At 49.1% G+C, this 10,563-nt stretch overlaps 1 protein-coding gene across 1 annotated transcript in view; it reads left to right on the top strand.

Moving 5' to 3' along the window:
• Positions 1 to 4,048: 4,048 nt before the first annotated feature.
• Positions 4,049 to 10,563, top strand: part of CDK13 (cyclin dependent kinase 13) — a 57,758-nt gene continuing 51,243 nt past the window's right edge. Inside the window, exon 1 of the mRNA XM_042888141.1 lies at positions 4,049 to 5,256. Coding sequence (XP_042744075.1) covers positions 4,049 to 5,256 — 1,208 coding nt within the window. The remainder of the gene's footprint in view (positions 5,257 to 10,563) is intronic.

Genomic DNA, 10,563 nt, shown 5'->3' with positions numbered 1-10,563 from the left:
CACGGGAAGGACCCCAGCATTTCCAAAGCTTCCAAGTAGTGTTCTTTTCTTTTGGATAAAGGGAAGATTAATCAGGACAGGAAGAAGTACTGAATGTCAACATGGAGAGCCATTATCCTTGGTATCAGGTGTTTTTTTTCAAAACTGAGCAACAAACTTTTTTCTTTTTCTTTTTAAGTTAGAAAATAAGAGAAGAAAAATAATTCAAATATCAAACAAAGAAAAACAGTCATGCCTTAGATATTTTTCAACATTTGTCTATATTTGCATTCCCATGTGTCTTCCTGATTTCCCCAGTAAAGAAATGTCATTGCTGTGTTGTGTGGACCTGGCCCAGCTCTTCAGGACTGGGTAGGGGCTCACTCACATGGCATTTCAGGGCAGGTTTAGGGAATTGCCTTTGTTTGGTGTCAAGACAAGAAGGTGGAGGGGGATCAGGACAGAAGCGGTGCTTCCTCGTTATACTTCATTGGCAGGAGTGAGGAAAGGGAAAGAGAAAGTCAACAACTTTTTAGTGTTTGTGGTTGAGTTTTTTGCAAAGTGTGTGCAAGGAAAGCACTATCAGTCTGCCACTTCAAATAGCAGCTATCACCCACATCCAGCAGAAAGCCATGTCCTCTGCACCCCTGTGCCCTCTCCAGCCATAGGAGCCAATACAGCTACACAGACAGAGCTGCCTAGGGAACATGTGGCCATCCCAGCCTCAGGCTGCAGGGTGTGCCCAAGCTTTCTGTCTGTCTGCTCCACTTGCATGCATTAAATCTTTAGGGCCCAATGGGATTCATCCCAGGTTAATCAAAGTGCTGGCTGATGTCATCATGAGAAGTCTCTCAATTATTTTTCAACGCTCTTGGAAATCTGGAGGGGTTCTACTTTACTGGAAACTGACAAATATTATCCAATTTTTTCAGAAGGGTAAAAAAGAAGGCCCCGCCGATTACAGGCCTGTCAGTTTCCATTTGGTGCCTGGCAAAATTATGGGTAAGATCCAGGAATTATTTAAAAACACCTGAAAAACACTGCAGTCACTGGTCACAGCTAATACAGTTTCATGAGAGGAAAGTCCTGTTTAACCACATTAATGTCCTGGTCTGGACAATCACCAACTGCGTGATAATTAAAAACATAATTTTCTAGATTCTGCTTCTAGGACAGGGCAACCCATACAGACTGGGTACAGGAGGCAGGAGAGCAGCTCAACAAAAAGGGATCTGGGGGTGCTAGTCGGCAGCAATCTGAGTCAGCAACGTGTCCCGGCAGCCCAAAGGGCCAACCATACCCAGGGGTATCAGGAACAGGTTGCCCAAGGAGGCTGTGGATGCCCCATCCCTGCAGGCATTCAAGGCCAGGCTGGATGTGGCTCTGGGCAGCCTGGGCTGCTGGTTGGCGACCCTGAACACAGCAGGGGGTTGGAACTGGATGAACATTGTGGTCCTTTTCAACTCAGGCCATTCTATGATTCTATAATCAGGGCCACACTGCCAGCCAGGCGAGAGGAAGGGGTTGTCCTGCTGTGCTCTGTGCTACGCAGCCTCACCTTGAGAACTATGTGCAGGTTAAGGCATTGCAGTAAGAAAACATAGAACTACAGGAGAACATCCAAACGAGGGGTACAAAGATGGTGAAGGGTCTGGAGGGCAAAGTGTATGAGGAGCAGCTGAGGTCCCTTGGTTTGTTCAGCCCAGAGCAGAGGAACTGAGGGGAGGCCCGATGGCGGCTGCTCTGTGTGACAGTGACAGGGCTGAGGGAACAGCGTGGAGCTGTGTCAGGGGAGGGGCAGGTTAGAGAGTAGGAAGCTGTTTCTGATGGAATTCTAGAAGGGTCTCCAAAATATTGTTAAATTTCTGGTTAGTCCTGTGTGGAGCCAGGAGTTAGACTCAGTGATCCTTGTGGGTTCCTTCCAACTTGAGATACTCTATGATTATTATTTAGTAGTATTTAGTATTCTGGATAAAATGGGAATAGCAAAGAGAACTGTTCTCATGTACATACAGAAAAAGTACAGAATGTGTAAATTTTATGATATTTTGCTAAAGCAAGCAACAACACAGAAACAAACAAAGAAGACCACAAACAAAACCCCACTTCAATTCACTACTTTAAAACTCTTATTTTTGTGTAGTGTCCCCTTTGCTTTCACCTAATTTGCAGTTGTACAAATTGTTATGCAATTTCTTAATTCTGGTAAGCAGTTATTCAAGTTGCTCTGTGGAACAAAGCAGCAACAGACAGGATAATTGCTTGCATGAGATTCTCTGCACTATACAGATTTTGCTGTAAAACAAAGGCTATGGAGATGATAATCCTAAATCTGCCTTGTACTTCTTGTTCTTAAGTGATCAGGCTGAGGAAATACCTGGCCTGAATTGCTTTAGTAATACCACGCAGAAGGAGTTTCATTCCCTCAGACACGTGGCAAGTAGCTGGACTCTCCTCAAAGAACAGGCACTGCCTGGATGTTTGCCTATGTTGTGCATGAGTAGAGGAAAAGATTTGCTACCAATGGAATTAACACGTGAAATAATAATATGTGAAAAATTTTAGTTGGGACAAATGATTTAGCTAGGTAGTAGAGAGCTTAGAGCTGCTTCTTAGTAGTTGTGGCCCAAGTCTTTGTATACGTACAGAGCTGAAGAAACTCATTTTCTAATACAACTCTCTTACCAACAGCTTCAATAACTCTCCTCTGCTGAGCTTCAGCTCCTCCTGGCTGAAATCTTATGTCTTTCAGTACGGACATATGCACAGAACTAACTCAATTCAATAACTACTCTTCTAAAGACATTATAAACCACAGCTGTTCACGCCTATGAGAAATACCTCCCCTGTAATGCCGGTATCCACCACAGCATCTCGCTTTAAAGTTCCCCAGAACTGCTGGAGCTTGACAGTGAAGCTTTTTAAATTCTTATGCTTTTGACATTTATTTCAACTCGCCAGAAGATAGCAGCACGGAGGGAAGAACGGAGGGAGGCGCATCCCTCAGACACCGCGTGCCCCATCGCATCGCACCACGGCTTCAGCACAGAGCTCTCACTAAAAGCCCCTACAGAAACACGAACAGGCTTTGCGTCCTACCCTGCTCACACACGTTAACTGAACGGCGCAGGTACGGACCACGGGAAATCTCGAGGCCGAATCCAGCATCAGGATTTTTAAGCTTTCCAGCTGTATGTACTTTCCCCGTGGCAAACCGCCAGAGCAGCAGCGATGCACTCTGCCCTCAGAAGAAGCACCGCGCCTAAGCTGAAAGGACCCACATCCCTCCCTCGCGCCACCTTGCTCTCGCGAGAAGAAAAACCCCGCGAGAGCCCGGCGGTGGGAGGGATGAGGGCTCACGAGAGCCGGCCGGAGGAGAAGGGAAGGAAGATCTCGCGAGAGCGGGGCGGTGCGCCCGGCTCCGGGCATGCGGGTGAGGAAGGCGGCCTGGCGCGCGATTGGCGGGGCGCGGCTTCCTCTCGTCGCCGGCCTCGCGCATGCGCCGCGCTCCGCCGGGCCGTGTCCCCGGTGCGTGTGTATGCGTGTGTCAGCCGCGGGCAGCGCTCCCGGCCGGCGGCCACACGGCGCCCGAGAACCGCCGCGCAGGGTAAGCGGGCTCGGGGCCAGCGCAGGGCCGCGTGCCGCTCCGGACGCATCGCTGAGAGGCGGCCCGGCTTCGGCCTGACCCCGCCGCCCGGCCGGGGAGCGGGTGCGTGCGGGAGGAGGAGGCGGAGGCGGCGGCCCGCGGGCGGCCTAACCCCGCGCAGCGCGGTCCGGAGCCGGGCGAGGCCGCGGCGGCCCGGGATGGAGTGAGGCGGAGGAGGCCTCCCAGGAGACACTTCCGCGTTGCGGGAGGGCCCCGCCGCCCCGCCGGCCGGCCTGCGACCCGGCCCCGGGCTCCCATGTGAGGCGGGCGGCGGGCGGGCGCCGGCGGCAGCAGCGAGCTAGCGAGGCTCGGCGGGCGGCCCGGGGCGGGCGCGGCGCCGCGTCTCCATGGCGCCCTGAAGGCGGCGGCGGCGGCGGCGGAGTCCCTAGGCCGCGTCCTCGTCCTCGGCCGCGAGTGATCTCGATGCCGAGCACCTCGGAGGCGGCGGCCGGCGGGAGTGGGGGAAGCCGGGGCTGGGGGAGCGGCGGCGGCGCGGCGGCGGAGGCGGCCGCCGAGAAGAAGCGGCTGCATCACCGGAGACGGAAGCGCTTCGCGGCCCAGCCGCAGCCTCCCCCCCCGCCGCCGGCCCCGCACCCGCTGCTCTTCCCGCTCCTACAGCCGCCCCTCCTGCAGCCCCCGCTCCTGCAGCCGCCGCTGCCGCCGCAGTCCCTGCTCTTCCTGGCGGCCACCGGCGCCTCCTCCTGCTGCGGGGACGGGGGGGAGCGAAAGCGGCCGCGGGGCAAGCGGCGCTCGGGATCCCGGCACAAGCGGCGGCGGGGCCGCGGCGGAGGCGGCGGCGGCGGCGGGACCCAGGAGGCGGAGAAGCGGCGCGGTAGCGGGGGGCTGAGCACGCTGGTGGAGGAGTACGACGACGTGAGCTCCCAGTCCGAGGGGCTGGTGGGCGGCGGCGCGGCCGGCGGCGGAGCGGGCAGCGGGGCGGGGAGCCCGGCCTCGTCCCCGGGCGGCGGCGGAGGCGGGAGTCAGCGGCTGCGGGGCGAGGCGGAGAGGAGTGGGCGATCCCGCCGGGAGCATCGCAGCGGCAGCGGCCGCTCAAAGGAGCGGCACCGGGAGCACCGGCGGCGGGGGGAAGAGAAGGCGCAGCAGGAGGGGGCGGCGGCGGGCCGCGGGGGGAGTGAGGCCGCCTCGTCCTCCTCCAAGTCCCGCAGCCGCCACAACCACGCCGGGGGCCAGGACCGGGAGGGACTCAAGAGCGGCGGCGGCGGCGACGGCCGCAGGAAGGGCTCCCTTGCCTCGCCCGGTAGCGGCAGGAAAGAGCGGGAGAGTAAAGCGCACCGCAGCCGGACTAAAGCGGCCAAAGAGCCGCCGTCGGCTTACAAGGACCCGCCGAAGGCCTACCGCGACGACAAGCCCGAGCCCAAGGCTTACCGGCGGCAGCGCTCGTCCCCCAGCCCTGGCCGGGACGACAGTCCACCGCTGCATCGCTCCTCGCAGAGCCTGCGGAGCCGCAAGTCGCTGAGCCCCGCGGGCGGCCGCTCGCCCCTCAGCCCCTACAGCCGCCGCCGATCCCCCAGCTACAGCCGGCACAGCTCCTACGAGCGCGGCGGAGATGTGTCGCCCAGCCCCTACAGCAGCTGGCGGCGGTCGCGGAGCCCCTACAGCCCCGTTATCCGGTGAGTGCGGGCTGCGGGAGGGGGAAGAGAAGGGGGCGGTGGGTGGAGGAGAGGGTCCTGGACCGTGCGAGTCAGCAGGTGTCTGGTGACAAAAGCTCTGCTGCTGCTCCTGGGCTTAGAGAAAGGGGGTAAGTGGAGATCCTCCTGCCCAGGCCTGGGGAGAAAGGAGATGCGGGCAGCACTTCTCTCCTGTGGCTGTTTCTTGTGTCAGGGAGGCCACGTAGCTGGCAAGAACACTTTCTAAATACTGAGGGCTCTGTACTTTTTCCAATGTGAATGACAGTGGAAATACTTCTCAGAGAACAAGTTTTCCGAAGGACCTGTTTGAGGTTTTAAATATTAAGAAATACGGGTATTCTCAGGTACCTGCTTGTGTATTTTCTCTTCTAGGGTGCAGGTTGTATCAAATGTTCACCAGCATATTCATAATCTAAAAAGAAACCAAGCTGGTGGGTAATTCCTGTTGCTAGTATTTCTTGATTTAGGTTTTTTTTTTTTAGGGGTTTACACAAAGATTTAGTCTTTGTTTCACTAGGAGAAGAAGCCAGTGTCAAACTGTAGATAAACTGATTTCCCACTGTGTTATTCAGTGTGGGCTTGCAAATCATCCTCTTTGTGCAAACTTAGATTGCAAAGGTCAGTCTTGCTGTGACTTTGTGTTTTATGTAGAGAAGAAATGAGTGCTTTACGTCTATAATCACATGCGAGCAACATCACAGCATTAAAGCATTTCAAAATATTTTCACTTACTGAAATCCACTTACTGAATTTGGAGCATTTAGTTAGCATGTACTTATCACTGAAGACTTGCATTTCTCATATTGGAATTGTACTCTTGCCACATTGTGTATAACTTTATTTCAATTCACATCTGAAGTTAGCTTTTTAAATGTATCGAGTGATATGTTGGCAAGTGTTTTGTTTGCACCGCGTTACCCGGAAGGTTGTCTGAGAACCGTTCTCTGATGTTTCTAATGAGCACCTTGTGTCAGCTACTGTTGAGGTGTCCAGTGAAGATGCTGAAGCCATTGCTGTGTTTTGGTGGCTGTTGGTAGGGCATCCTGTCTGAGGCGTGTGTCAAATGCTGTTTAAAGAGTGAAGTAACAGGACTATGCCCTAACGTATCCTGGGCAGGACAAAGGTGCCCTTGGAATGAAGCAGAAACAGAAAACCAATCATTTTAAGGTACAGTTGTGTGGAAAAGTTTTGTTAACAATAGATTGTTTCAAGCAGAAAGCACTGTGAGTGCTCAGAAAAGGAGCAGTTGTTGTTCTGTGAGAGCCTGTTCCAAGTAGTTAAGGATTCTTTTTTCAGGATGATTTGCGTAGTAGAATAGCAGGAACGTTTCTGGAATATCTTTATCTAAATGTTCTAGAAAAACAGTGTTTTCTGTCAATACTGATGTCTTGGAATGAGAAAGCTATTGATGATAGAGCAGCATGCAGTAGGCTTGTGCTTATGAGTAGCTGTATTAGGCAGCTTAACAGTCGAGTTAGTTTGAGAACCTGCCGTATGTGCTGGCTGGTAGTAGAAGGCACAGGAGGTCTTGTATGATAGTTACAGGGGAGATCTGTAGGAGTGTTTTGTTTACTTGGTTCTGTTGGTATTGGGCCTGTGGTTTGAAGCATGACAGCTTGTTTCCTGATTCTTGTGTTGCCTTTCTTCTAAGTGTATAAATCTTACTTGAGTTGCAGACCTGTTTCCAGGAGTTAGCTTTGTGACTTCATTCCTTCCTTCCTCCAGTTAAACTTCAATTTGCATCCTGTCTTTTATCTGCGCACAGATTAATTGTTATGTTAACTACTGCACGTGGTCAGATTTACTTGGGAGAGGCTGGAATGGCTGAGTGGAAGAGGAGGTTGCTCTGTGGAGAAGATGAAGTTAGTCTGCTCAAACGTGGCATTAGTAATAATAATACAAAAGACATTTTCACAGAAAAAGGAAGAAACTCAAGAAGAGTGAAGATAACCTTTGTTGTATTTGCCTGTTGTGAAGAAATGTGAGTTGGTGTTTCTTCACTTTGTTATGTGCACTCTGGTTGTCAGGAAAGGTGGAAGACAGCTGTATTGCTGTGTTAGCCATTCAGAGCTGTCATGCTTGTTTTTGTTGCTTGACTGTATGATATTGTGCTCAATGTGCTGGAAACTGTTGCTGTGTTGTTTAGATATCAATATAGCACCCAAGGTCTGGATAGAATATAATGATTTCATGAAGGCAGCAGCTTCTTAGAGCACCTGTCTTCTTGATCCAGGTGATTTAAAAACGAAATTCTGGGGTTGCATCTATCTATGATGTCAGAATAGTAACAACTGTGTATGTTCCTTTGCATTCCAGTCTGTGAGTCTTTTTGTATTTCGTGTATGAATCTTCAGCAGTGTTTTATTACTTATCTCTCTATTTTAGTATGTAGAGGGTGAGAAAGAAGTGATTCCAGCAAGGTTGGTCAGCTCCTGTCTGGAGTCCTGATTTTTTTTCGTCTGTATCTGAGCTGCTTAGGGAGGAAGTTCTGATAAACAGTAGGAGAGAAACAAGTGAAGTCAGCTTCACTCATACGAATTCCTGGTTTTCTCAAGCAGCAGTAACAGCATAATTATGTGAGTTGTGAATTACAGAAGTCGCTGACTAGTATCTCTCATTGTAGTTGCCTGGAGATTACTTCTGCTCAGAAGCAAAGACAAAAATACATGTTTTATGCTTGGAAAATTGTTTGAATGGTAGACTAATTGCTTTTGCCATTATAATTGCAGTAAACATTTTTATTTTGTGCACACTGATTGCTTGAGCTATTTTCACTTGATGGAGAAAACTTCTTCACTTGCTGTTTGTGGATCTGTATTATGTTTCCTTGTACATTGTAACATGCACTTGTTCTTAAGTGCGTGCACACTTTTGGTAATGGGAATCCTTCCATGTTACAAAAAGCATGAGGAAGTTATTTCTCTACTGATAAATGGACTCTTATCTTTGTAGGACTTAGAAAATAATCAAAAAGAAACAAAACAAACAAAAAACTCAGCCCAAACCAAACAAAAATCCACCATAAATGACAAAATAAGGAGAGCCTTTTGGAAACGAGCTTAGGATGAAATTGTGGGGAGTGATGCTTTTCTTCATTTCAGTCAGATCATATGCTGTGTGATCACACATTTAATTCGGTTAGCTATATATATGAGTAATTGCATTTTCCAAATTTGGATACACCTACCCATCTGCCTGGATGGAAGTAAGTAGGTGGGGCACTACTAGCATAGTAATACGGCGTGGTGTGTGGATGTCGCTTATAGGAAAGGAAAAATACACCATTTCTTTCCTTACTTGAACTCTGAAGCCATCCTTTTTTTTTTTTTCCTGTGGTAACTAATGTAGCACTGAGAAATACGGATCACTTTTGTGCAAAAGCAAAACAAGCACAGGGAAAATGGTAAAATATTTGTTGAGCGAGTAAGAGCAATTCTACTTCATGCAGAATCCATGGTTTCATACGCCGTGTAAAAAAAGCTTTGCAAGCAGTGATCTCAGTGCTTTTGGATTTAAAGCGTTTTCAGATGTTTTGTCTTTTCTTTGGGGAAAGATTTTCTTTAAAACTCTTGACACTTGTTCAGTAAAACTGTATTTTGGGAAAAATTGGAAGTAAAGCTGTGTTTTCACTGTTGGAATAGCTATTTCTTCCAGCATGTTTGAGACTTGTTACCTGGCTGTGGATTTGACCTTTTGTGCAAAAGATGATTTGCTGATTTGCTTTTACCTTGATGATGTGCCTTTCAGTTTCCTTGTTGATCTGTTTTGTTTTGTTTTTCCTTATTGTGGGAATTATTTAAAAAATGAACCTTGTAATGTGTTTGTAATACAAAATTTGAGTTGGCATTGTTTTTTGCTGATTGATTTCTTTGTATGCAGAGTTTCCATCTGAGAGTGCAGGGCTATAAAGCAGATTTAGGAAACAAAACATGTTTAGAATTTTTCAGTGTTCTTACACTGTATGTATTGCAAACCCTTTTACAGATTTCTGGTTTGAAATGGTTAAGCAAGTTATGTAGTCTTCATGTACAAAGCAGAATAAGATGTTGGTTGCAGGGCTGCTTAGAATATAAGGCTGAACTAAGAGCTTGAGAAAATAAAGAGATGTAAGATATTATGGGGGAGCACCAATACTGTTAGGTGAAGAAGAGGAGGCTGCAAGGAGAGCTCATTGTGGCCTTCCAGTGCTTGAAGGGAGCGGATAAACAGAAGGGAACGGCTGTTTGTGAGGGTGGATGGTGACAGGACAAGGGGAATGGTTTTAAAGTGAGACAGGGGAGGTTTGGGTTGGATATGAGGAGAAGTTTTTCACCCAGAGGGTGGTGAGGCACTGGAACAGGTTGCCCAAGGAGGCTGTGGATGCCCCATCCCTGCAGGCATTCAAGGCCAGGCTGGATGTGGCTCTGGGCAGCCTGGGCTGCTGGTTGGTGACCTGCACACAGCAGGGGGTTGGAACTAGATGAGCACTGTGCTCCTTTGCAACCCAGGCCATTCCATGATTTGCCTGCTGTTGCAACATGAAATAGCTGTACTACCAGCTGTAATGTTTTGTCGAGGAGGTTTATGTTACTGAATGATTATAAATGTCTTGGAAGATGTGTGGTGAAGTCAACTCATTAAATTTAGGTTTCCCCTCTCGAATACACCTTACCGTGAACTGGAAGATGGCAGTGCCTGCTCCTTAATGCAGCTCACTGGTTGTTGATGGCAGATCTTGGCTGCGGAGGGTGTTTTAGCCCGGTTTGGCTCTATTTGCCTTCTCAGTATTCAGCTCTATATTCTGATGAATCCCTTTGTGTTCTGTCTTGTCTAAAACTATAGGACATGGGGCAAGAATCAGTTTCATTGTTTCACTCTGTAGGCCTAATATGTTTGTGTAAAGTATTGCTTGTGCTTAGGTAACACATCTGGCTGCTGGCGCGTTTCATGTAGCCTACACAGTTAAGAAGAATAGAGGTTTTCAAGTTTACAAACAGGAGAAGATAACACGTGGCTGTTCTGATTTGTTAATAAAATGTAGTTCTCTTTTTGATAAATACGTGAGAGTGGAATGGGGAACAGAGAAGAAATCCAGATCCAAAGAAATGTAACACTGTTTAATTGCTAGAAAGAGGAACGTTGTGACAGTTTCAAAACTTGCAACTAATAACACTTAGATATTTTGGGTGTTTTTATACAGTGAACAAGCGGGTTGTGTTGAGCAACAACTGTTTTTTTTCTTGGTGGAAGAGAAGCCTACTTTCTTTTTGTCTTCTGAGATACAGAGGAAAGCAGTGCCAAGTTCTGCTT

Source organism: Lagopus leucura, unplaced genomic scaffold (assembly GCF_019238085.1).
Source record: "Lagopus leucura isolate 7727_CA_CO unplaced genomic scaffold, USGS_WTPT01 Super-Scaffold_100157, whole genome shotgun sequence".
NCBI lineage: Eukaryota > Metazoa > Chordata > Aves > Galliformes > Phasianidae > Lagopus > Lagopus leucura.
Note: the sequence above shows the minus strand (reverse complement) of the source record. Positions and strands in the feature narration are given on the sequence as shown.